At 43.9% G+C, this 25,354-nt stretch overlaps 4 protein-coding genes across 4 annotated transcripts; 2 read left to right on the top strand and 2 right to left on the bottom strand.

The window, feature by feature from the left end:
* Positions 1-831: 831 nt before the first annotated feature.
* LOC136521061 (large ribosomal subunit protein mL101 (rPPR4)-like) lies at positions 832-5,013 on the bottom strand. The gene is made up of 2 exons (XM_066514783.1): positions 4,678-5,013; positions 832-2,520 (listed from the first exon to the last, which is right to left on the bottom strand). The coding sequence occupies exons 1-2, from the start codon at positions 4,891-4,893 to the stop codon at positions 1,144-1,146; spliced, it is 1,593 nt and encodes a 530-aa protein (XP_066370880.1). The 5' UTR covers positions 4,894-5,013; the 3' UTR covers positions 832-1,143.
* A 63-nt stretch (positions 5,014-5,076) lies between these two features.
* LOC136521062 (uncharacterized) lies at positions 5,077-8,407 on the top strand. Its single transcript, XM_066514784.1, has 5 exons — positions 5,077-5,473; positions 6,558-6,763; positions 6,997-7,095; positions 7,432-7,505; positions 7,888-8,407. Exons 1-5 carry the CDS (start codon positions 5,176-5,178, stop codon positions 8,102-8,104), a joined length of 894 nt encoding a protein of 297 aa, XP_066370881.1. The 5' UTR covers positions 5,077-5,175; the 3' UTR covers positions 8,105-8,407.
* A 3,657-nt stretch (positions 8,408-12,064) lies between these two features.
* Positions 12,065-14,645, top strand: LOC136521403 (BTB/POZ domain-containing protein At3g05675-like). The gene is made up of 2 exons (XM_066515138.1): positions 12,065-12,401; positions 13,071-14,645. The coding sequence occupies exon 2, from the start codon at positions 13,132-13,134 to the stop codon at positions 14,428-14,430; it is 1,299 nt and encodes a 432-aa protein (XP_066371235.1). The 5' UTR covers positions 12,065-12,401; positions 13,071-13,131; the 3' UTR covers positions 14,431-14,645.
* A 1,562-nt stretch (positions 14,646-16,207) lies between these two features.
* On the bottom strand, positions 16,208-18,277 carry LOC136521854 (short-chain dehydrogenase TIC 32 B, chloroplastic-like). Its single transcript, XM_066515615.1, has 5 exons — positions 17,640-18,277; positions 17,313-17,555; positions 17,035-17,204; positions 16,879-16,925; positions 16,208-16,746 (listed from the first exon to the last, which is right to left on the bottom strand). The coding sequence occupies exons 1-5, from the start codon at positions 17,990-17,992 to the stop codon at positions 16,492-16,494; spliced, it is 1,068 nt and encodes a 355-aa protein (XP_066371712.1). The 5' UTR covers positions 17,993-18,277; the 3' UTR covers positions 16,208-16,491.
* Between the last annotated feature and the right edge of the window lie 7,077 nt (positions 18,278-25,354).

Raw genomic sequence — 25,354 nt, 5'->3', positions numbered from 1 at the left:
CGCTCCGATCATGCACTGCACTGCACTGCACGACCATGGAAGCCTACATGCCTACATCGACGCTTTTTCCTTTTTTATTTTCCGATGCAGGGAATAAGATCTGGCTTTTGCGCACCCAGTGCAGCAAAATCATTCACTAGCGGCCAGATCACGAGATGGGCGCATCGTGCCCGGATGCATTTCTCGTGTCTTGTGTGCAAAACAATAAGAGTTTTTATATATAAAAAAAAACGGAACTGCACTTGTGTAGTGTGCATATTTCCCTCGCTGCTCTCTCGTCTTCCTGCTACACGGAAGAGATCAATCAGGCACTCTAGTTTATGCCAACTTGAACTTGGGGGGCAGCATCTTCCCTTTCCCTGGCCATCCTACTCCCTCCGTTCAAAATTAAGTCGCTTTGATTTTTTTTTCCATCCATTTATTATACATCCAGACATATTATTTATCTATATGGATAGCAAAATAAATTTACCAAAAAAGTCAAGTCAAAGTGACTTAATTTGGAACGGAAAATCAGCAAGATGAGCATGGGAATGGAATTGTCCGACACGCGACACGTGCGATCCGATCGTGGCCAAAAAGGATGTCCCTACTTCTGCCCAATCCGTTGACTATCAATGCCGGCAAAATCCATCGCGTATCTGCTCCACCTCAAATCATGCCTGGAGCAGGAAGGAGGGGCTCACTTCAACTTACACCAAGTACACATGTATGAAGCATGCCAAATTTCCAAGCAGTAGTACATGAGCATCAATCTGCCAGGTCATCAGAAGAGCACCAGGTTTGGTTTCTTATGACTCGTATAAACTGGCTTCAACTGAAAGTTAGTAGTACAAGATACCAAAACTCGAATCGGCGCGGGAACAATAAAACAGAAAAAAAAAATTCAACGCGCCTAAAGCCCTAAGCTGAGCCAACCACTGAGAGTTACAGGACTTCCAAGTTCCAACCTGTGGCCTGGGGGCGCAGTTCAGTGACAGCCCCGCGCCAGTAGAACCTGATTGATGACGGAAAAGAATGGAAACGCTAGCTGAATTTCAGAGTACATACAGGCATCACAGCCCTCGCAGAACAAATAACCCAGCACTCGAAAGGATCCTGCTGTTATTGAGACAGAAACATAAGGGCAAGACAAGAAGCCATCTATTGATCGCCGCAGATAGAATCAAGCAGCTGGGCCGTTTCCTCCCCGACCTCCACGTTCTCGATCTTCAGCCGCTGCCGCATCCCGGGGAACTTCTTCCCGGCAGCTGCGTACGTCCGCACCAGCAGCTCGAACACCAGCGCGCCCAGATCCTTCTGCACCTTCTTCAGAGCCTCCACGTACTGCTCGGCCCCGTCGACATCCTTGTTCACCTCGAAGTAGCTCATCAGGGTCTCTGTCACGGCGGGCGGCGGCACCCAGATCCTGCCGCTGCTGTGCCCCTTCTTGATCGCGCGGTCCGCGCACCAATGGGTCATCTTGAGATCCCCCGTCTTGAGGTAATGCTCCATGAAGATCTCCCATGTCTTGGCGTTCAGTCTTCCGCCGCGCATCTTGGCACGCTTCTTCACGGCGACAGCTTTGTCAAGCATGCCCTCGGTAATGTATGCTTTGATCATAGCATTTGCTACCCGGATGTCATATTTTGGATGCTTCGGTTGGAGGTCCCGCGTTGCCTTGCCAGACTGATTATTAGGCAGGTTACTTGAAGATTCTGGATCTGCAGTGGATGTCTTATCTTCCGTAGGGTCCTTTGCATTGGTCTTAGGTGGATGGATGTGCTGGGTTTCCCACTCCTTGAAACAGGCTTCGGCGGCAGGAAGGTCCTTCAAGTTGGCCAACACCTGAATCATGTTAAGGTAGCTCATGTTTGCCATTCTAGGGTTACTCCGCTTCAGTGATCGCCAGACACGGTGAACTTCCACTAAATTCTGTGTACGCCCATAAAATGTAATAAGGAACTGGTAGGCTTCCACGTCATTGCTGGTGTTCCGCTTCTCAAGCTCCTTAAGAGCAGCCTCTGCCTTCTCAAACAGCCCAGCATCAACGTATATGGAAGCCAGGTTGCTGTATGTTGTCCAATCAGGAGCAACACGGCCATCCCGTTTCATCTCTTCAATCACCCTCTCGACCCCTGGTACGTCTTTGAGAGCTGCAAGCGCCCTCATCCAAACATTGTAAGTAAAGACATCTGGCAATACGTCATCTGCCTTCATGTCCTGAATGATACTGGGGACCTTCTCAGGTTGGTTGACTTTGGTGTACATTGTCATTAGGCTGTTGAAGGACATGGCAGTGAAAGCAAAGTTGAGCTCCTTCATTTTCTCCATAAGAGACTCGGCCTTCTCAGTCATCAACCCTTTGCAGTAAGAATTGAGAAGAGCGCCATATGTAAGATGAGTCTTGGAAGTTTCTGGGAGGTCCAAAAAGTACTTCTCGGCAGCAGCGATGCCTCTCGATTTGGCAACGAGATCCAGGCGGATTGCTTGATCACTAACAGTAGGATTCATGCCTCTTCTCGCCATAACTTCAGAAAGCTGAATCAATAAACAAAATAGAGAGAGGATCCATGTAAAGTCTGCTGATCAAATTCAGAACAATCACAAGCAAATAACCAAGATTCAATATTACATAATGATTTCGATCTGAATGGCAACTTTATGTGCTGCTTCATTTGGAAGAAAATTACATGTAAATGAAAGGGAACAAGAATATTTCAAATAGAAATGACTTATTAGCACAATCAGTACAGTTATTCACAATGAGTACGACCAGTGATGGCCGATAGCATTTATGAGTAAGTAAACGATGGTTCTGCAAGTACTGCCACATATATACAGATAGATACATTGGACACTAAACTTTAGTACTTACACACTTGGGGTGTTCAATTTTTACTGGTCATCTATTTTAACAGTGTGTATGTGGTGATTGTAAATAACTATATATATCGCTGGAATAAATGCCGTACTGCCAATGTGCCCCCTTATATATTGGCCCCCTTATATATTCCAGAGTTACTTCACATTGTGAACGCACCATCTATGATTTTGTAAGTATTGCCACAAATACAATAATTTCCCAATAGCATTTATATGTAGCATGCTATGCAATTATTGGGGTTGCTCATATGAGAACTTGTAGCAATAAAAAGTCTTCAACTTGGTATGAAATGACAGGATCATGGATCAATTGGTTCATCACACTAGCTACTGCCACACGAGCAAAGAATTAGGAAATTTTTGAGCTTTTGCAAAGGACAAACCTCTACATAAAATGTCAAGCAGTAATATTTACATTGACGTAATAGTTACATGCCCTACAGTTTACCATAATCTAACCATTATATTCTTCACAGTTATGTAGCACTGACATACGTAAAAAGTTTGAATAAGACAATAAATGTGCAGGTGCTTCTGTAGAAACTCATGATTAAGTAAATAACACAATGACCATTAACTGCAATGATCACATCATACTAAATATCAACAAAATTTTCAGGTAAAAAAATTTAGCATTTCTAGAAATGTCAGTTTCCCAATTAGCTAAGGATCATTTAGTTGCACAATAAAAAAACAGAAAAGTTTCCGCAGAGCACATGAAAAGTTCTGGGGGGATGCTAGATTTAGAAAAGGACCATTTACATAGCATCTTAAGTTTATTAAGGGAATATTAGAGTTGCAGGATATCAAGAATCAACTTTGCAAGAACTATGGAACAAAGTAACCGACAAAAATATGGCATGAGACAATGAATAATCTTCTTCAAAGATCAGCAAACATCACAAAAAAAGTTGACAAGATGAAGTGAAGCATAAAAAACATGACATATTGATAAAGAGAGGCCGAACATATGGAAAGCACTTTTGATTAAGTTCAATAGGATGATTCCTAAGAGAGACAAAGGAAATTTGAGCATGCAACCTTGGTCATTAGGAAAACAAAGTACCAAGAGGAAAGCAAAAGTGAGCTGATTCGAACTGTGAAGAACAGCAAGAAACTGGTGCCTATGTTTGTCATTTGATAAAATATCAGATAAAATACCATCAGGACAGCTAAGTAGCTAACCATGGCAATGAAAAGACCAGCACCACAAGTTATGCAGCTTCATTGAACAACAAAATGGGACTAATTGCATAGCAAAAAATATGAACTAATCCAAGTGTTGTGCAAATCTAACAGCTTTTAGCTCTCAATAACCAGCTATATAACAAGTCCACCTAAAATTCCAAGTACACATTCCGAAGGTCAGAGAAGGCAGTAAGAATTTCACATAGCTGATAACTATTTTGCATGGCTGAGCAAATGATGAATATCCTGCCTTAGAGGCACGAAACTGTACTGATTCCGCAATGACAAAAACAAACAATGGCAACCTGGAGTTTCGTTCCCAATGTTCGAGCCTATTTCCGTCACAATTTCCCCACCACTAGCAATCAGATGAAATATTTCTTAGCATACTCCAACTACCAAAATCAAATTAAGCATTCCAGGTCCGGGGACAAAAATTTTGCAAGAAAAGAAATTTCATATTGCCAATGAGTCACACCGCACTATCCCATCGTATTCATATCTGTCCCCTGTCCAAATCCTACTCCCATGATCAGATCTAGAAACAGGAGCACCCGCAGCAGCACGACTTCACGAGGCCCAAACCGAGATCACGAAATGAGATACACAAAGGAAGGGCTGGACCTTGAGCGCCGGGCGGTAGAGCGCGTTCCGCCGCATCCGGCGGACGCAAAAGCCCACCTCCCACTTGAACGCCCGCTTCCGGCTGTCGAGGAAGCCGTCCACCTCCTCCCGCACTGCCTGCGGCGTCGACCCCTTCCGGAACAGACGCCGGTACAGCGCCTCCTCCACGTACTTCTTGGTCGACCGCCGAGCCACATCCTTCACACGCGTCGCCATCTCCGCCTCCGCCCTCTCCTCTTCGCCGCCGGCGTGTCGGGTTTTGAGGGTTTTGGCGGCGGCGCGGGGAGGAGCTCGCCTACTCCCCAGTCCCCTGTCCCGCTCGTGTGATCGCGTTGGGCTTTTCTGGGCCTTGATGGGCCGTGGGCTCTGAAAATAATAAGGCGTCGGTTTCTCCCCATGAGCGAGGGGTAAAACGGGAAAGCAAAAAAATAGCGAGCTGTGAAAGACGGGGAAGGAAGAGGAGGGGGGCGACGTCGCCGGCGGTCGGAGGCGACGGGGATGAGTCGGAAGGAGGCGGAGCCGGCAGGACAGGATGGGTCTTCTTCGTCGGCCGCTAATGGGGCAGGAGGAAGTGGCAGTGGCCGGGAGCTGGCGGATGCGCTGGCGCGGCGACGTTTGTACCGGGAGGTGACGCTGGCGCTGCGCTCGGGGTTGCGCGACGCCAAGGCGGACTTCTCCTTCCTCCGCGCGCGTGGGCTCCGCAGCCTGCTCGGATTCCTTCGCTCCACCGCCTCCGCGGCCGACGACGCGCGGCTGCTCCTGTTCCGCCACTCCCAATCCATCCCCGATCTCCAAGGTATCGTTCCTCCGCCCCATTTCGGTGATCTGATGCGATTTTTATTTGGATTTTGGGTAGTTGTGTGCGGCTACGCAATGTATTGTCTTTAGGTGACACCAATCTCTTATGCAATGGTCAATGGCTGTTTGAAATCTGATGAATAATGCTTGAACACAAACTAAAAGACCTGGACTCTTATCTACTCAATGAAATTGGCACTATGTAGTGCTGGCTTGTTAAAAAAAGGCGGTAAGTTAGGAGCAGCGCTGCTGCTCTTGCTAGATCGTAAGATAAGTAGGGGAGATTAAATCGATGAAATGCTCTCAGGCTCATTAGTTAGAGCCCAAGATTCAGCATTAGGTAATAGATGCCCCCAAATACCCCTTCAAGTCAGAAGAGTGGAATCCATAATGACTATGTAGCTCATGCTGGTAGCTTGGAGGTCTAGGAAGCTGCAGTGTTAGTCTTTTTTCTTCTTTCCATTTGTCGCTTTCTCTGGTGTTTTTACTCCTTTTTTTATTATTAAATATAGGCAGCTCTCTTTCCCACTTTGTTTAAAAAATTAACTAGTAATGACTCTGTTTGATCGTTCCGGACTTCCTGAATTGCATCTAAATGTTGACAATGCAATAACGACTGCATTTGCTCTGTCCAATTATAATGCTCTCAAGGGAAGAACAAACCTGGTAACTGTGTTTTAGTATTATAACATAAACAAACCTATTAAATCTTTAATTTGCTTTTTTCATTATTGCAGCTACCTGTCTGGTCACGTAGTTTGAGTTTCTCATAATTGTCTATGACCGTTACAATGAAACAGCCAAATAAGATGGATCCTCATGTGGGAATCGTATCTTGTATTCATCAATTTTTGGAGTTATATGATCATTCTCACATCTAGTGGTCTATGCATAACTTTCTACAAGTATAATTCAGGAGAGCATTGTTACAATGGAGTAGTTATTCTTGTTGTAATGCGCATATCAAGTTCGCAATTTTAAATCTCAAAAGACATTAATATGCTCAGGCATTTGGTTGGATATAATTCTTATGCTTATACCCGAGAAAGCAGCACTTACTGATGAACTTGTGTCTACTACAGTTATTCCTGTTCTCTTTCAGAATTCGTTGCATCAACCAAAGCAAGATCCTGTTGTGACATTGGATCATATATTTGGAACGGAACCAATGAAGATTACAAGCCCCCCTACGGATTCCGAAATTGCTCTTGCACTTAGAGTCTTGGAAGGTTGTTGCCTTTTATATAGCCGATGCACAGCTCTGGCCCACAAATACAAGGCTGTGAAGGTAATCGCAATCCTTTTCTGATAAATTATTGCCTATTACTTCTGGGTTTCAATGAGATGAGATCACTGCGAGGAAGTTCTGTTCTTTGTGGCAATAATCCAGTAGCTCCTATTCAACTATGAAGGCATTTGTTTTTCAAGCATAAACCACAACTTAACTGGATATCGTCCCCATATGTAGTTTTGGGCCCATTGTTTATTTGGTTGACCAGTTGTTAACTTAACTTGGTGTAGGTACTCTTGAATATATTAGCCAGCCGAGGTCCAACTGAGCAAGGAGTTTGCTTGGACACACTGATATCGCTTATGTTGGACTCACCCTCCAATCAGATGGTATGGTTTACCTCTTTACCTATTAATTTTCCAGTCTTGTATATGTGGAACTTGATTTTTTTGTGCCAACTTAAGATGAGTATACAGGTGCTGAATGTAGGACAGCTTTTTCGAAAAAAATAGTAAATATCTCTAATACGATTGAAATGTCTTTGTCTTCGAGTGTTGCTGTTGTTTAGTAGATTGGTTGATTTTCTTTCAAAGCATGTTTTGCATGGGCCAAGACTTATGAAAAAATAAGAAAAGAGTCATAAAACTGTTAATAGATTGGTATCCTTGGTTGTTTCTGGCTTCTGTGATTCAGCTTATCTATATTTTATATGACTACTTCTCTAGGATTTCGAGGAATACAGTGGACTTGAAAAGGTTGCTGAACTTTTGAAGGATGTGCAAGTGGAAAGGCATATAAGGCAAGTATTGTTCCATCAGATCTTTTTTTTTTCTCTTTTTGTCTCAATGCCTAGCTCCATAATTTGAATGCAACTTATTTTCACTGTGCATATAAACAATATATCATTCTGGTGAATCAATCTATCTGTATCTTATCAGTCGTGTGAACTGAAGAAACATAAACAAGTGAAATGATCAAATGGAAAAGGAGCCACTTAAACTATTCTGTTGGTGGCTTGACAAAGCTTTATATACCTCTGAAAATTATTTTTGCTTGCTGCGAAGATATTTGTCTATGAAAAGTTGAGGCTCTGTTTGACATTGTGATGGCTTCTCCGAAGCACCAACTGGTTTCTATTTTGAAATGACCTAGAGTTTATTTCACTTGATGCTTCAATGCAGACTGAAATGCGGGGAGTTCCTATTGTTGCTCATTGGACATGTTTATGTGAAGGAAAACTCTCCCATACATGAACAAATGAAAAATCTGTTTGGTGAGCAGTGCGCATCACTTATATGGGCAGCAAGCCGGTTTGGCTCCACCTTGGATGCAGAGCAAAGGCAGACGACCTTGCAAATACAAGCAATGAGAGTTGTGGAATCCTTGGAACCCTACTAGGACTGGTGCCCTTCATCTGTGTAACTTACGGGTGATGATGATTTGATGTCTCTAATCTGAGCTGCATGCTCCATTTTGTTCATGCAAGCTTTGTTGTCATTCTCTTCTGTGTAAAGTCATTCTTATGCTACTCTTTTTTAGTAAGCTTTGTTGAAAGGATTGTATTAGTTCCATTTGAGAACAATGCACTAGGGAGACACTAGGAAAGCCTTAAGATATCCATTTTGTTGTGGTAGATATGAGCTGTTGTACCTGTGATTCAAATAAAAGTGGTAAATCCAAAGTGCTAGTGAATGTTATTGATCCCTTACCTGATTAAACGGAATAGAGTCAGTTCCCGTGCTCTATTCAGTACTCTGGCACTGGCACGCACTGAATTAGTGTTTAGTACCTTTTGAAATGGTAGAGCTTGAAAGCAAATGTATACACCCTTGATCTTGATGCTAGCATCAACGACACTCGTGTAATCCACTTTTCTTGACAAAAGTTGATACTATCTTGAATTTTTTTGTGTAATGACAAGAGTATGTAAAACAAGAAAGAGTAAATATTTTTAACTTCCTACTTCACATTTAATGTCAAAGAAGATTTTCAGATCCTGTGCACACACGTGTGCCTTCACACAGTTCAACCAAGCCTCTGGGTTACGACTAGGCATTTTTCCATTTTATTACAAAGAGTTTTATTTTAGGGTAAAGTGCATTTTTCAACCTTCAACTTGCATTAAAGTTCGATTTTCAACTCTCAACTATGAAACCAGATACTGGACACCCTCCAATTATCGAATTCAGACAAATTTGGTCCTCTAGCTAATTTTGAAGGTGGTTTTCTATTTAAAAAATAATAATAACTTGTTTTAATCTCTAAAAATGCATAACTTATTTATTTAAAATAAAAAATGTGAAACTAATACCATTTCTTCCCTAAAAAAACATTTATTCATTGTTGATCTATTTGGAGTCATTTGAATCTTATTTGTTCATGTTTCTAATAAGGGAGAATTATGTATTTGGTACTGAAACAAATCAGTCTTCCGTATTTGGCACTAAAAAATTTGAACTTTCTTATTTAGCACCAAGTTGAAATTTTCTTCCCTAGATAGCACTGCCATCCATTTGGGCTAGTAACGACGTCAAGTGGCTGGTAAAATGATATGAATGCCCTTCTTTATAGTAGAAATACATGATGTCAAATTGAGAAATAATAGATGGACAGGTCGTCAAATAAGAAAATTATAAATATCACAAATATATTGTGAACTAAAACATGGGATTTTGATAATCGAAGTCTGCAATGAGAGCTTCGGCAGCTGGACTATGCATGTTTTTCCTGCTGTAGTCCTTTGCTTTCATACTAATGAACAGTGGAGTACCAAAAAGATCATGATACAAACACTCGACAACTCTGCTCATGTGTATGTTCCAAATCAAGCAGCCAAGCCCCACCTCCTTATCAAAAGTTACAGGCCAGTACAAGCTGAATAATGCCAGAATGCACTGCAAGTTCCGGTACCCATAGACAGAAGCAATAGCCAAAAAGAGAACCCATGGAATTCCATGGCCTGATGATCGATCAACCAACTCCCATATTCTCACTGGAGTCCCATCGATCAATTTTACTATGATGAGTTCAGTAGCACGAAGAAGACGAGGAACATGTTCAGAAGATTGATCGACTGGTTTCAATGTTGTCATCATCGTGACATGAACAGAAATCTCATTACAGGGCTTGAATCCTAGCCCTGCCACTACTTTAGCTTGGTAGGAATAGAACAATTTCCTTGTTACTGCTCCCAGATCACCACCACCACTGATTAGCCGTCGAACTTACTGAAGGTAAGCATTGGGGCGTCCAAGTCCATGGGGGCTTCCAAGGAAAACAGAAATACCAAATCATCCAATAACCATCAACCATATTGAAGAACAACCGACAGTCTGTTCGCTTGCTCGTATGTGGCTTATAAGCCATGGCTTATCAGCCAATAAACAGTATTTTTCTCCCACACCAAACCAGCCAACAGTACTTTCAGCCATGGCTTATAAGCCAAACCAACCCAAACGAACAGGGCGCAAGGCAGCAGAGTCAAAATATGCATGTCGCTCAATAGCAGAAGTAGCAGAGGTGGAGGCCCTGGTTGACGCTGGAAAAGCACTAGACATTCAAAAGCTTCATCAATATCCCTTAGCTGATTACCTTCAAGCAAGAAACACCGACACTTGCCACCACACTTTCGCTGTACTAGCTCTGGAATCAGTGCATAGCCAACCATACTCACTGATAGCACCAATATACATGTCAGAAGCTCCTTGTTGAACTTGTCTACTTGCCATGCAGGTTTGAGTAATTCATGGCAATGCTGCCCATATTGGACCACACACTCAATAATTTTCCATTTAAAATACTTGCGTGGTAAAGATGGCCCAAAAAACCAGCTGCACATGAGGAATGTTGTATTGGCTTACCAAACAGTTGGAACCAGGTACTTTCTGTAATAGGGGCAAGCAGTATACTAGCACCATTATGTAAGAGAAAATTCATGTTACGTGCAGTCCCACAAACACATGCAGGTAGTGGCCAATGGACCTTAAACCAGATATAGTCCCACTTCATCACCGGCATCCTGACTCTTCTAGCTGTAATGAGATGCAAACGAAAGAGAGGTCCCGCAACTGTACACTCTGAATTGTAGCAAAGCCACTTGATAAGGTCTGCCACTTGAACTGTATTACCAATGAAAGATGGACATGGTGTTAGCCTAAGTTGAACTCCATTGCCCTGCATCCCAAACTGCTCCAGTGGCGGCCATGGTTGCCTATGTGGCACTGCATCCCAGCTACGACAGGATGGAGGCGAGAAACAGCTTTGTATGCTCTTGTCAACCAAGGATTGAGCTGAGGGTACACAATCAGTACATAGCATGTTTGACATATGCACCTGATCTGGCCTGGGGAGGCTGCCCTGTGGTCTGTGCGCCGGGAGCCGCCGCCGCGCCGCCTCTGCCACGCTGCTGGCTGGCCGAAGGGGCCGCGCCGCCTCCGCCACGCCGTGGGCTGGCTGGAGCGTCGGCCTCGCTGCCGCGACCGCGTCACGACCTGGCTCCACCGGGTGAGGTCGCCCCGCCAGAGGGCACGCGTAGCTGGTGCTGGGCGCCGTCGGCCGCAATATGTTCTGCTCCATCATCCTCTCCTCCTCCTTCCATCAATATAGGGTTTGGTGTTTTTTTTCATGAAAGAAGGTCACGGACTCACATGAGATAGGAGCGCTCGGTCGCTCGGGAACTCCAGGGAGAAATTGGATGTGTGAGTAACAGATGTTTATGTTGGTCACACTAAAGAAAAAACAGACACGGTCAAAATAGTCAACTAACAGATGAATGGATAAAATAGACGGTAGTGTCATATAGGGAAGGAAATTTTAACTTGGTGCCAGATAAGAAAGTTCAAATTTTTAAGTGCTAAATACGAAAGACTGATTTGTTTCAGTGCCAAATACATAATTCTCTCTTCTAATAAACCAGTCCACAAGCAATAAAACAACAGGAACAAAATTAAATAAGTTCCAAATATTTGTAAATATATTACCAACAGTTAGATAATATTTTTAGAAAAAATGTTATTGGTTTCTTATTTTTTTTTATTTAAAATACATAAGTTATAATTTTTATATATTAAAACAAGCTATTATTATTTTTGAAAATAGAAAACCATCTTTGAAGCTAGGTAAAAGACTAAATTTGTTCGGTTTTAACAATGAGAGGGTGCCCGATATCCGGTTTGGGTTGAAAACTAAACTCTCGTGCAAGTTAAAGTCTGAAAAATGCACTTTACTCCTTATTTTATTCTGAGGGGATGATACATTGGATGTGGGATGTGTTGCTGACAAGTGGGCCCTGCCTATCAGTTATCCCTTCCCCATTCTCCTCTTCCGTCGGGGACTAGGGGACGACAGAAAAAACGACGCCCAGAGCGGCATAGCGCCGGCCCTCCCTCCCTCCCTCCGCCCGTCCGCCGGGCTCCGATCTCTCCACCGCCCCAAGCCCACCAGCCCCCGCCGTCCCACCTATATAAACCAATAATACGGCAAAATCGCCGGCGCCCCAACTCCTTTCCGACCCGACGTCCATAGCGCCCCGGCTGCCGCCGCTCGCTTCCGACTCGATCTTCGCAGCTCCGACCCAACCGGCAAATCTCCGCTCTTACTCGAAGGTGGAGGTCCTCTTCAGCTGCCGCCTCCGTCATCGCAGCTGCCGGGGTCGGTGGCTGCCTCGAGCACCGTGGCACCTCACGGAACCCTACAGGTATATCAGTGCTCCAGGAGGTCATGGGGTGTGCTGCTGAACCTGGGAGAGGGACAGCCAAAGTTGAGTCATGGGAGCCCTTCACAGTAGAGGTAGCTGGCGTGCAGGAGGTGAAGAAACAGCAGAGGACCTGTCATAGATTGTAGCATGCTGTTTTAGTGCTAAAATAGCAAAGACAGCCGAGATAGTTTACTACTGACTAGTATGTAACTAGTTCAAGTCTCGACTCAAGTGTTTAATACCCTAGCTTCTTTTTAATGAAATCCATTAGTAGAGAGGTAGAAATTAGGCATTTACTGAGGTTGTGTTGAAATACAAGGAAATGGACTATCTTTTCAATAGAAGCAAGACAGAAAAAACCCACATCATGATATGCATTAAATATACTTGTAAAATCATATGGTTCAAAGTTTATAAGACTAGAAGTTTCCATGCTGTATTATTGTACATACCCAAAATGGATTATTGTAGCTAAAATTACTGTAAAAGCAGTTGCCACATTTCACTGAATGTTGGCACTTAACTCATATTTAAGTTTTACTATTGCGTCACATAATGACACAATGTTCATAAATATCCAAATATGTTGTTTGTGTTGGTGGTGCTATAGGCTTTATAACCAGCACTTTCTTTTTTTCTCACACAGTTAATTATTTGCTTTTTCTGCAGTTTCATGGATTTTTGTTGTGAACAAACATGGAGAAAGGATACCTGTGATCTCAACTGAAATATGGAGCCAGTCAAACTAGTTGAGGAGTATAACTTTGATGACCATACTACAAGTGATGTCCGTGTTTGCTTTAAACTGATTGATGAGCAGCCAGAATGGTTTTCCTGCCACTCATCTGTTCTTTCTCAAAACAGCAAGTATTTTACAGACCGGCTTGGTCAAAATGATATCCGTTCTAATAGTTGCATTGAAATTGAGTGCCCAAGAACTGAGTATGACCATTATGTCAAGATGTTGAAGTTAATGTATCTTCCTGGAGAATCAGTTGTAGATTCGTTTGATTCTGTTAAATCAGCTCTTGGTGTTCTTCGAGCATCAAATTCGCTTGGATGCGAGTTGGTTACCAAAGGATGTATTGCATACATTGAAGCTGCCTCATGGGATGAAAATGAGGAGGAGGAGATTTTAGAAGTAGCTCGGAGCCTTGGCTCAGATGCAGTGTCTTTATTAGCTCGGCTGCATGCTCCCAGTGCAGACGCTGTTAAGAATGTTTTCATCTCTGCCATACGATTTGCTACGTGCATGGAAACACCATTCCCTCCTTTCTTGGATGACCTCAAGACTTCTGCTCAGGAGCAAATTGACTTTATGATCCATGAAGATGATGAAACTGCTTTGGTTACGATGGATGAAGATGTCAGATCTGTGGTGCAGGAAGGTACAACAAAACTGTTATCCGAACTTAGGACTGGACTTGATCTGTTGGCAACTGAGTTTGATCAATCACCTGATCTAGCAGAGAAAGGGATTCTGAGTAGCTTAGCTGACATTGACTGGGTAGCTAATCTGTTGGCCAAGATTGAGATGATGCATGCCTTTGTTTCTGGTTGGTCAGAAATCTCGGACCATATTCTTTCAGTGGTTCAGGACAAGAAGTATAGCTCAGGCTTGTGGGCTGTCAAGGCAAAGCTTATCGAAGTGACTGGAAAGGCCCTGGATGCTGTTGGCTATGGCACAGTGGTTCTCCCACCATCATCTAGAGTTCATCTCCTGAAGAGATGGCTTCCTTATATTCAAATGACAAAACGTTTGCTAGATGAAAATAGCAAAGATGAAACATCTCTGCAGATGGATTCAGACATGTGTCAGAATATTGAGAGTGCAATAGTCTCGATGGTGTTAGCATTGCCATCGGATGATCAGGCTGATATCCTGTCAGAGTGGATGAAGAACGCAGAGCAGTTCAGGTATCCTGATCTCACCGAGGCATTTGAGGTGTGGTGTTATCGCACTAAAACAGCAAAGAGAAGGCTTGTGGGTGGACTAAATGGATCTAGCAGCCCCACAGTTAGCTTGTAAAGCTACTGTTAATTTGATCTCTTTGTTGTAGCCTCTGATCAGCTAAACTAGCCGGTTGGTATGCCAACGATATTCCCATTGTTGTATGTTGTAAAGCAACTGCTCATGTTTTATAAACTTTAGTTTTATTGCAGTGTTCAATTTTCTTCGGAAATACGAACTGACTTTGATCTATTATTACTTGTACTTACTGAGATATTTTAGAGTACAGTTCAGGAAGCAACCACTGTTTATCCTTTTTCCACTATCTTACCTCGTTACCTAGGTTAAGAGGTTTCGAACTTATGAAGGTGCATGTGTGCACCTCCCAGTTCCAATGAGATCTTCTACTCCTGTTCTTACTGGAACTGCTTAAGCATGGACCGACCCTGGAGGACTTCATGAAGTACTAGCCAGGTGCTGTGGACTAACTGTCAGATAATGTTCAGTAAGGAAAATAGCCTAATCTTGTTACATATAGAAAATAGATGCGCATTAATAATTTAACCCACATTTAATTTCCTTTTGAGAAGATCCGTTAACATGATGTTACAGACACTGGTAAAATCAACAGAAAAAAAATGAAACGGTTGTGATGCCTTTAAGATGTATTCTTTTGATGCAGATAATGCCTAGCAAGAAACCAAAATTTGTCATATGGGTGCCGTGCCGTGCCAAGCACGAGGGAGGTCATTCTTTAGAGCTATTGCACTGGTTAACAAAGTGGTCCATCAGATAGGTTGTGAATTTTAGTTGATAGAGATCATTGTCTTCATTAAACTGCTTGATTCAAATAGTGGGACTAAATTATGGTCCATCCTAATCCAGCTAGAGCTACTGATCTATCTATTCATTCATACATCATTAGCCATTTCAAACCGAACCATTTGGGATTTGGCACTTCTGTGAAAGGCGGTGCATTATTAAGTTGTCCCGTTATGGCACAGGAATCTTCTGTGCCTTTCAGCTAATCATCAACAGTTTTTGCTGCCATCATGAGCCCAATCTCCTGCTAATGATATCCTAAATCATGCCAATCACTTGATTTTAAGTACATCTAGTAGGTTTAGTTGTGTACTTATTGGTAGAAAGTGACTTTTTTTATGATGCAAGGAATCAAGGGATGATTGCTTGCTTGCAAGTGTCCAACTTAATTCTTCTATCTCCTGATGTGTTAGGGTTACCTAGAAAGAGGCTTTCCTCTTAGTGGAACATAAAGAGGGGGTGTTTAACAACTAGTTAGAGGTACAATGAGTCTTCCCAGTCCATCATTTTATAATCCTCTACCTAATAGATCATGTGTGAACAGTAATCGCCTTAGTAGTAGTGCCATGAGCCCCTCCTAGTCAACTATTGCCAAATTGGCAGTAGACCTATAGTGGAGCTTGAGTTGCAAGCATGCATGTTTAACCTTCTTTGTTCTTTCCTTCCTTTGCTGCTACCTTTCTTCACCCGTGCTGCCGCCGTGCATGGCGCGATAGAAAATTCAGCAAGCTGCTCCTGTTGTGGTTGAGAACCAAATCCATGGTCCCTTTTTCTTCAGCTACAAACAACCTATCTATATGATGCTAATGCCACGCATGATTAGAGATGACGTGCGAATAGTGAAGCCCACTACTGCAAGGGGCCAAAGGGAGAGTATCTAGTGCCATGGATGAAATCATTGTCCTTGGTTAGTGGAGTTGAAAACATTGATCTAGTGTAATCTAATCTAGTGCAAGTGCAACACATGGACGGAAGGGAAAACTGTGCTGAGGTGCATCTTTGTCTTGAACAGTGCAAACCAAAAGCTTCAATGGAGGAGAAAAACCCATGCTTCAACTGTTGCAGCTGCAGATGGCAATACCAATTACAGACTAGCATATACTTGTATGTATACATACGGCTATATATTTACAGGCAGGCATAAAGCTACACTGGAGTATATTTATGTAAGGCATACACTACTATGGCTTTTCTTCTGTTTTATTCTGTATATATCACTAGCTTACTTCATTCTAGTACTACTTCTCCATGTTTCAGGATGTGTGATCTCATCAGGGGCACATCGGCAGCGATCAAAACTTGCAGATCTCGAGGCTCCTACACCGCGAGCGCCATGGCGCGGTCTGCGTTAGAGCTATGAGCTTGGAGCCGGAATAATCCAGTGCTGACAACATGGATACTCTTCTGAACCTTCTCTGCCGTTATGGTCTCAGAGAAGGTCCAGAGCCTGGAGGCCTCCTCGCTGCTGGCGCCCAGCCTGGACGGCGAGGCCTCGTTGCAGTCGGCGAAGTACTTCCCTGACACTCCGGCCACTGCCGGGTGCACCGCCACGTAGCACGTCGTCGCAGCTGCCTGAATGAAGAACCAGGCTTTGTTTCAGGGCTCAGACAGACGCATGGAACGGAACAGAGTAGCATATATAACAGGGCAGACTGAATGATCATCAGATGACTGGTGAGTGGTGAAGTGGAGTAGTGAACTGACCTGAGGAATCGTCTTGAGGAGCTTGGACGCCAAGAAGAAGACTGTGTCTGCAGTGAGCAAGCATGCATGACATGAGATCGTCTTCGTCAACAATGGAACCAACAATTGCTCTGCTCAGGAAGAAAGGTCATGAAGAGAGAAGAGAAGGCGGCGTACTGGTGATGAGGCCGTCTCTGTCGCGGATGAGGCGGGTCCTGACGATACCGGGGTGGACGCAGTTGGCCGTGACGTTGGCGCTCATCTCCCTGAGCTGGTCGGCGAGCGCTCTGGTGTGCAGGACGTTGGCGAGCTTGGACAGCGCGTAGGCCCTCGTCGGATCATACGGTCTGTTGCATTGGTGAGGCCAGCCAGCCAAGTCAGTCAGAGCTGATGATCGAATATACAGCTAGCTAGCTTCAGATGACGGGGGGAACAGAGCACTGCACGGCACGCACATCTTCCTGCGGGTGACGCGGTCGAGGTAGCCGAGTGCGTCGTCGTCGCCGGGGAACCAGCTGTGGATGGTGGAGGAGACGTTGACGATGCGTCCCTCGACGCCGGTGTCCCGCGCCGTCTCCGCCATCTTGTCCAGCAGCAGCCGGGTGAGCAGGAAGTGGCCTAGGTAGTTGGTGGCGAAGGTCATCTCCACGCCGTCCTCCGACACGGCGAAGCGGTCGGCGTACTTGCCGGCGTTGTTGCTGCATGGATTTTATATATGTTAGCAGCCGACCATGGAGGAGGGATCGAGTTTGTGGTGATGGATGCAGCAGCAGCATTCGTACACGAGGAGGTTGAGCGGGAGGCCGAGGTCGAGGAACCGTTTGACGAAGCGGCGCACGGAGGCGAGCGAGCTGAGGTCGAGCGGTAGCACGGCGACGTCGGCGCCCGGGCACTCGGCGCGGACCCGCGCGCGGGCCTCCTCGGCGGCCTTGAGGCTCCGCGCCGGCAGCACCAGGCGCGCGCCGCGCCGCGCCAGCACGCTCGCCGTCTCCGCCCCGATCCCCGACGTCGCGCCCGTGATGATGGCGGTGATGTGGCGGAGGTCGCCGGCCGCCGTGGCCTCCTCGGCGGTCGTCCGCGAGCCGAAGCCGCTCGGGCCCGCGGTGCCGGCCAGGTACCGCAGCGAGGGCAGCATGATCGACCGGCCGGCGCTGCTGCTGATCTGATCGATCGGTGCTAGCGGCTCTGCCGCTTCCGATGGCGACGATGTCGCGCGCTGCGAGTAGAGTGTAGAGCTAGAGTAGACTAGTTCTGTAGCAGGCAGCCGCTGTAGGATAGACTAGTACTGTAGCTATGCCGCCTATGCTAGTGAAGGTGGGCTGGAGGACGCTAAAGGAGACGCACGGGGGGTATAAATAGCTAGAGCGGGAGTGGAGTGGAGTGGCGGTGGCGGTGGCGCTTGCTTTCTTCCTCGCGAGCGAGCGCAGCTGCACTGGACGCCGGGGTGATCGACTGGAAATGAAACCAGTTTGTTTGCTTGTTTATTTGCTGGCACACGTACGTACGGCGAACAATAATACACAGGACGGAGCTTTGGGTTAGTGGCGTCGTGTCATGGTCATGGCTGGCCGCCGCGCGCGGGCGGGCGTGTCAGTCAGCACGCAACTGAGCTGTGCGCGTCAAGCTTCATCGCCATCACTAACAATATCTTTGCTTTGTTTATTTACATATATACTGGCAATCGTGTTCGTAGGTTGTGAGTTGTGACCACACATAGGTAATACGTCGTTATATCTTATCTTAGAACTGATCGAGCTCTTTATTACTATGAATTAACACGAGCTATTATTCTTAATTCATATGAGTATGGATCGTGAGTTTGGTTGAGACAGTAACAAACTAATTAATTAAGGTGTGCTTATCTCAATCTTATCATGTCTCCATAAAACTTACAACTTTTATGCACATGAGAGTGGGGAGACACAGATTCAGGTGAAAGTAACAAAAAAAAATTCTCGCAGATACAATACAAATATGGATATGGATATAGATATAGATATAGATATAGATATAGAGATGATAAAATAAATTAGAGAAAATACACTTTTGTGCGTGGATGTGTTGTTATAGATATAGATATATTGGCACCATACAATGTATCATGTTTCATCTTTTAGATAGATAGATATTTCCTTCGTCCTAAGAAGATGCAATTATTCTTACTTTTCAAGAAATCAAACGTTTTAAAGTTTGATCAAAGTTATACAAAAGCACTAACATTTATGATATTATTAAATTAATTATACAATATATTTTTATAGTAAATTTAGTTGGTGACATAAACATTAATATTATATATTATAGATTTAGTTAAAATTAAAGAGTCTGTCTACTGCACAACCATATGTTTTATACAATTCTAACACATGAATTTTTTTGCACCATAAGATTAAGATCCAACAGCCTTCATCCTTCTTCTACTTCTAGCCTTCTTCTACCTTAAGACAATCACAAGATCACAGATCCACATATCACAGAAAATATTTTTTTTCTATGGAAGAACAAAATACAGAGGGGATGGTTTCGTGGATAAGAAATACACGTGTGCTGGTGCACTGCTGCGTCGCAAATACACGTGTGCTGCCCGTTCGCGTCGCGTCATGGGTCCCCTGGCCGGTGCTGGTGCACTGCTGCGCGATAAGAAAGCGCACTGACGGGCGTAGATCGGACGACGCAGACAAACCGAGGCAACAATCCGGTGGACTAAAATCCATGTGTTTTTTGGTGATAAAACACACGTGTGTTGTATAGTATTTCTGAAATTAAATTAGTTTGACTTGCATAAATCTTATAATTGTATTTATTTATGGATAGAGGTTGTAGATGTGTATTTGCTCTCTTTCATTACATACGGCATGCCAGTGGCACTAGGGACAAAGGGGTTTCGGTGCTTTTGTGGGGACAGCCTGTCAAATCTAGGCCAAGCTAATTCCAGTTTTTATTCTATGATCCGTCAATACAAACTGGCACAGCCTTGTATATGCCGTTCGTTGAAAAAAAAACCTCTTCTTCTAGTTTCCTTTTTTCGTCTCTTCCTCATCCATTTTTGGATTGAAAGGTAGCTTTCAAAGACGGAGTGAAAAAATCATGTCTTTTCTTCTTCTTCATCTTATATACTATAGAATTATATAAAATAAATTGAAACATGAAAAAAACGCTAAATCTAGGGCCTGTTTGGATGACGCCCTAGCCCCTGGCTGCCTGCCACTGGTAGAGAACAGAGCTTTACTCTTGGTGGGGAACCCCCTCTAGTCCCGGTTCTCCACCCGGGAGCAAGCATCCGGGACTAAAGGGGAATCCTTTAGTCCCGGGTCAGAAACCGGAACTAAAGGAGGACCTTTAGTCCCGGTGGGTAATACCAACCGGGACTAAAGGTGCCTCCTGACAAGCCACGATGGCCGACACCTTTAGTCTCGGTTGGTAATACGAACCGGGACTAAAGGTTTTTTTTCTTTTTTCTTTTCTTTTCATTTTTTTGTTTTCTTTTCAAAATAGGTTTTCGAAGTCGTATTGTATGCTGCTAATTATACATTTATACGCGCGTATAGTATGTTTCGGTTCAAGCACAATGAACGTATTAAATCACACAATTCAAGCATAGAAATATATATATATATATATATATATATATATATATATATATATATGTGTGTGTGTGTGTGTGTGTATTTTACATTATATTATTTCATGTGCGTATATTACAAAAGATTGCATTACAGTTGTTGTGATATAACAAGTTTCCTCTCATCCTCTAGCTTGGCTTCCATGGCAGTGTTGGGTCGAAGTAGAACTCGCCCTTGGAATCGATGACCTGCTCATTAAAAAATCCGGCTATAGACTCTTGAATTGCTTTGATTTGGTCTTGCCGTATGACCTTTTCCTCCAACCATCGAGCCTACAGGTTTGAATTAAAGGAAAATAAATTAATATATGTATATATATATATATAAAGACATAGTAACACAATCAATAATAATAATTAAATGAATATATAGTGTATTTTTAACGTACTTTGAGTCTCTCTGTAGGAGTTCTTTAGGAGACCACCTTGATAAACTTGCAAACATAGTAACCACAGTAGTTGTTCCCCTGTTCCTGCCTCAGACACCACTTTACGAGAAAAAGATTTGTCATCCAATCTGGTGATCCGGTGAAAGCTATATGTTTAATTAATAAAGATGATGCGATTTAGGGGACTTACTTTCAAAGGGATTACATTCAGTGGCGCTTTGCATTTTCCCATGTGTTGCTTCTCAATAAAGGTTTTCCAAACACTGCCCAATAAAAAAATTGCCACGTCATCAGATATAGTTAATCATCATGTTTGTGTGTATATATAGTTGCTAGAGATACCGAAATTACCTCTGGATAATATCTATCATATCTTGGTAGTCTTGTTGTGGTTTTCTCATCGAGTCATAGATTATCAAGTGACTTTTCACCAGATCGATGTCCATCAATATCCAGTAATTGCTGCATATGTTTATAGGATATAACGCATAACACTCATTAATTAACTAGAATCAACATATGAGCCATTAAGGATGATCGACATTATTAACACTCACTTGAAGTTGTAGGGAAAGAGTATATCCTTCTTGTGGCGTTGGTTCACTAAGAAGTTCATGAGGTTACTCTCTGACTCAGACTTCCAATTAGTCTTCGGAGTAACTGGGTCTTTGAATACTATATGGGGATCAACAAAACCAATTTCATTGTAGCCTTCCTTTCTGAGCTCTGTCATTATAAATCTGCATATATATATAGTACTTGTTAGGATAATTTATATGCATATACACACATATGATGAGTTTAATAATAGATCGAAAGAATTATTACTTACAGGCAATAGCAGCTAATGATAACTTTGTCCAGAGAGGTCAGGTGGCATAGTTGATGAAATTCTGCAAAGTCAACATACATAACATCATCGCCACGGAACCAATGTTCGTCTCTAATTCTGACACCAACGCAGAAGTCTTCACCGGTAGACGCCTGCATGTACCACTTATTTAGCAGGTACATTTGCGTCTCCAGATCAGATAAGGCTTGAGGGTTGTATAGACTCTGGCCTAGTATGAATTTTTTCTTCCAAATATCAACCTCCGTCGCACTCTCAATGTTTCCATCACCAAACATCTGGTAAAGGTCGAGACCAGTCTCATCAATAAATTCACAAAGGTGATCCAAATCGACATCCGGAGGTATATTTGCCTGATGCATTAATCCTAAATTCGAACCATATTCATTACCAACAACTAGCGGGGGGACTGATTGGTGCGATTGTTGTCCGAGTTGGGCAACTCCTTTCCCTGCCCGCTTCTTTTTCTGTGCCGCCTCAATTGACTTGGTGAGAGTGCGGTCATAGTCCGTTAACGTTGATTTGGACGGCTTACGAGATTCCCGCTGTTGTTGCTGGTAAGAAGCCACCTTTTTTCTTAGAATATCTGGAGCTTCGAAGAAGTACGGTTTCTCCAGGTTTCTCCTTGCTTCTTGATTCTTTTTAAGTTTGTCATAGAATCTGGACATATCTTTTTTATATGCATCAGTTCCTTCTTCCTTCTCTTCAGATATTATTTTGGGAATAGCCCTTGGTTTCACGGTGGCTTTCTTTGCCGGTGGGGACTGGTTCTTCGTTTGTGGGGCTGGCCTCTTGCTAGCACTTGTCTTCTTGGTAGGCGGGGGTGGGGGAGGCGTTGGAGACCTCCTTGGAGGTGGTGGCAGCGGCGTTGGAGACCTCCTTGGAGGTGGCGGCTGTGGCGTTGGAGACCTCCTTGGAGATGGTGTGGATGCGGCCTCGCCTTCCAACACAATGTCATCGTATAGAGCACTATGATGATCTGGCGATTGAACAGTTGGATTTAGGTTGGGGGAGGATCTGCTAAAAAAAGGAATGACATATTATTATGAGTAGATTGTTAATTATTTAAGCCAATATAAATTAATGATGTAGTGTTTTCATCCGCACCTACGGTGAGGTAGTTCAGGAGGAGGTGGAGCCGACATCCCGGGAATGATGATGTAGAGCTTGTGCCATAGAATGAATGTCTTCTCTGCTTCTCCTAGAGTCTTCTCGCCATCACCTCCAGGAATGTCAAGAGGCAAATCACTAAAACCTTTTTCAGCTTTATCTACCGAGATGGTAGCATATCCTTCTTGGATTATATTCCCATGAATCCTTGGTGTCCTGGTTCGGTCGATAGGATTAACAAGACCGATAGCCACCTTGATTGTGGAATTCCCCTTCGGAATGTGTAGCTCACACGATGTACAAGGTTCAGTGACGTCATCCACAGGGAAGCGCAGTCCTGTGTCCCCTTGATTTGGTATCTCCGTGGAAGTGCAACTGCTTTTCAACTGAACTGATTGGCTAATGTTGATTCCTGGCTCTGATGCCTGCTTGCTTGCACTCACTGCTATTTGCACTTGCATTCTGATTTTCTCCTGCATTCTCGCTTCAAGGTTTTTTCCCGCTCCTATGCTTCACGCACCGCTTCCTCCAACCTCTGGAGCCGTTGTGCCTCTTCTTCGTTCTTTCTCTAGTGGCTTCTGTAGGAAGGTCTATCCTGAGGGAATCCATGCTCCCATGAGACACTTCCTTTGCCTCTAGTTCGGCCACCATGTTCAATAGTCCCGATGGCGTATGTTAGCTCATCCTTCTCTCTGTTGGGCCTGAACGCACCACTAGCAGTAGCTCTCTGAGCATAAAACAATCTTTTTGCTGCTTCTTGTAGTCTTGCGCCATAAACACACTTCCCTGTCTCCTGGTCCAGTGTTCCCCCATGAGCGAAAAACCAATTCTTTGCATGCTCTCCCCACTCGAGTGATTCTGGTGTGATACCCTTGGTAAGAAGGTCTGCTTCTATTTTGTTCCACTTCTTAATGGCAGTCGGGTAGCCACATGATCCCAAGTTATGGTGGTATATCTTCTGTTGGGCATTACGTTGGTTCTTTATCACCCGACTCACACCCTCTTCCGACGTCTTGTACTATACAAACTCATCCCAATAAGGCCTCTGCTTTGAGATCGGGCCTAGGACAGTAAAATCTGGTGCTATGTTCTTCTTGACATACGTCGTGTATAGGTGTTTCTTCTAAGTCTGAAACTGGGTGGCCATCTTCTTCATTGCCCAATCCCTAACTCGCTCCTTCAATTCATCACCATCTATTATATCATCATAACCATCTGTTTGGAGCGTGAAATGTACCAAGACATCTTTCCAAATTAACGTCTTGTCACGATCGGAGACAAAACTGATATGAGGAGCATTGGTCTTCTTCTTCCATTCACGGGTACTGATCGGGAGCCGGTCCCGTACAAGGTAACCACAGTGGTGCACGAATTTCATTTTATTTGGCCCCCTGGTTCGCCTGTATCCACATTGAACTCCGAGATGATGAAGCGGCCCTCCAATGGCTTTTTGGGACCTCGAACATTTTTACTCTTCGTTGTAGTTGTTGATGTTGATCCAGAGGGCTACAAAACATAAACATTATTTTTAATGTCATGAGCACACATAAGACATATGATAATATATATAGCTAATAATAAAAAATATATACTTGGCCAATATGTTGTTGCTCATTTTGTTCAAGAGCTAAGTACTGACTCCCGTCATCTGCATCCTCTTGAGTGCCAGTGTTGATCAAATTCATCATCAACTCCTCCTCATCCATGTTTCTCGGGTCGGCCATCTAGCTTCAAAAAACAAAACCAATATATAGTACGTCAAATCTTTGCTTACATGCGTAAAATCTACGAACAATATGCATTATTAAATCTTGCCCCTCGGTCACAGACGCAATTCTAGGGCGGCGGTGCTCCGCCGTATAAACCCTAAACCCTAAACGAGTAGGTTTTGACGGGTGAAGGTTGGTTTGTATGATAAAAAAAATCAGAAAGCGAGTAGGTTTTGACGGCGGTCCCGCCTGAAACAAAAGGGGGGCGTTGCTACGCATTAGGTTTTATTAAACGGAAAATAGCGAGCCTCGCCTGAAAGAAAGGGGGCATCGTTGCGCGTCAAGTTTCTGAGAACAATAAACGATGAGCCTCGCCTAAAAGAAAAGGGGGGCGTTGCTGCAAACCAAAGTGACAACAAAATCGCACTGCATCCTGACTCGTCGAGTAAACAGCTCCAAATAATGTTTACAATTATTGGAACCCTCGAAGAGGTTCACAACAACACGCCAAATTTACAACAAATACAACAACACACGTTACATCGATAAAAAATAGACATCAAGTCGACCCTTGGTGTTGGAACTCCCAAACATCGGGAGCATCCTCTTCAAAACACACCTCGCATGCCATATCCCTCGCCATCTCCATAACTGTATTTTCAAGCACACTCTCAACCACTTCATCTGCTACATCCTTCATAGACTCAGCTATATCATCCACAACCACCTGCAAACCAACCTTCACCCACCAAAAATGATCGAACGAGGGCGGCGGAACCCTAAACCCTAGGGCGAACGAGGGTGGCGGTGCTCCGCC

The sequence above is a fragment of the Miscanthus floridulus genome, chromosome 18 (assembly GCF_019320115.1).
Source record: "Miscanthus floridulus cultivar M001 chromosome 18, ASM1932011v1, whole genome shotgun sequence".
In the NCBI taxonomy this organism is placed as follows: Eukaryota; Viridiplantae; Streptophyta; class Magnoliopsida; order Poales; family Poaceae; genus Miscanthus; species Miscanthus floridulus.
Note: the sequence above shows the minus strand (reverse complement) of the source record. Positions and strands in the feature narration are given on the sequence as shown.

Coding starts and splice junctions, on each gene's coding strand:
- LOC136521062 (XM_066514784.1), top strand. CDS start 5,176: ATGAGTCGGAAGGAGGCGGAGCCGGCAGGACAGGATGGGTCTTCTTCG. Junction 7,096..7,431: donor ACTCACCCTCCAATCAGATG/GTATGGTTTACC, acceptor CTACTTCTCTAG/GATTTCGAGGAATACAGTGG. Junction 7,506..7,887: donor CAAGTGGAAAGGCATATAAG/GCAAGTATTGTT, acceptor GCTTCAATGCAG/ACTGAAATGCGGGGAGTTCC.
- LOC136521854 (XM_066515615.1), bottom strand. CDS start 17,992: ATGCTGCCCTCGCTGCGGTACCTGGCCGGCACCGCGGGCCCGAGCGGC. Junction 17,205..17,312: donor CGCGTCACCCGCAGGAAGAT/GTGCGTGCCGTG, acceptor CCAATGCAACAG/ACCGTATGATCCGACGAGGG. Junction 16,747..16,878: donor TCCTCAAGACGATTCCTCAG/GTCAGTTCACTA, acceptor TTCTTCATTCAG/GCAGCTGCGACGACGTGCTA.
- LOC136521403 (XM_066515138.1), top strand. CDS start 13,132: ATGGAGCCAGTCAAACTAGTTGAGGAGTATAACTTTGATGACCATACT.
- LOC136521061 (XM_066514783.1), bottom strand. CDS start 4,893: ATGGCGACGCGTGTGAAGGATGTGGCTCGGCGGTCGACCAAGAAGTAC. Junction 2,521..4,677: donor TCTACCGCCCGGCGCTCAAG/GTCCAGCCCTTC, acceptor TTATTGATTCAG/CTTTCTGAAGTTATGGCGAG.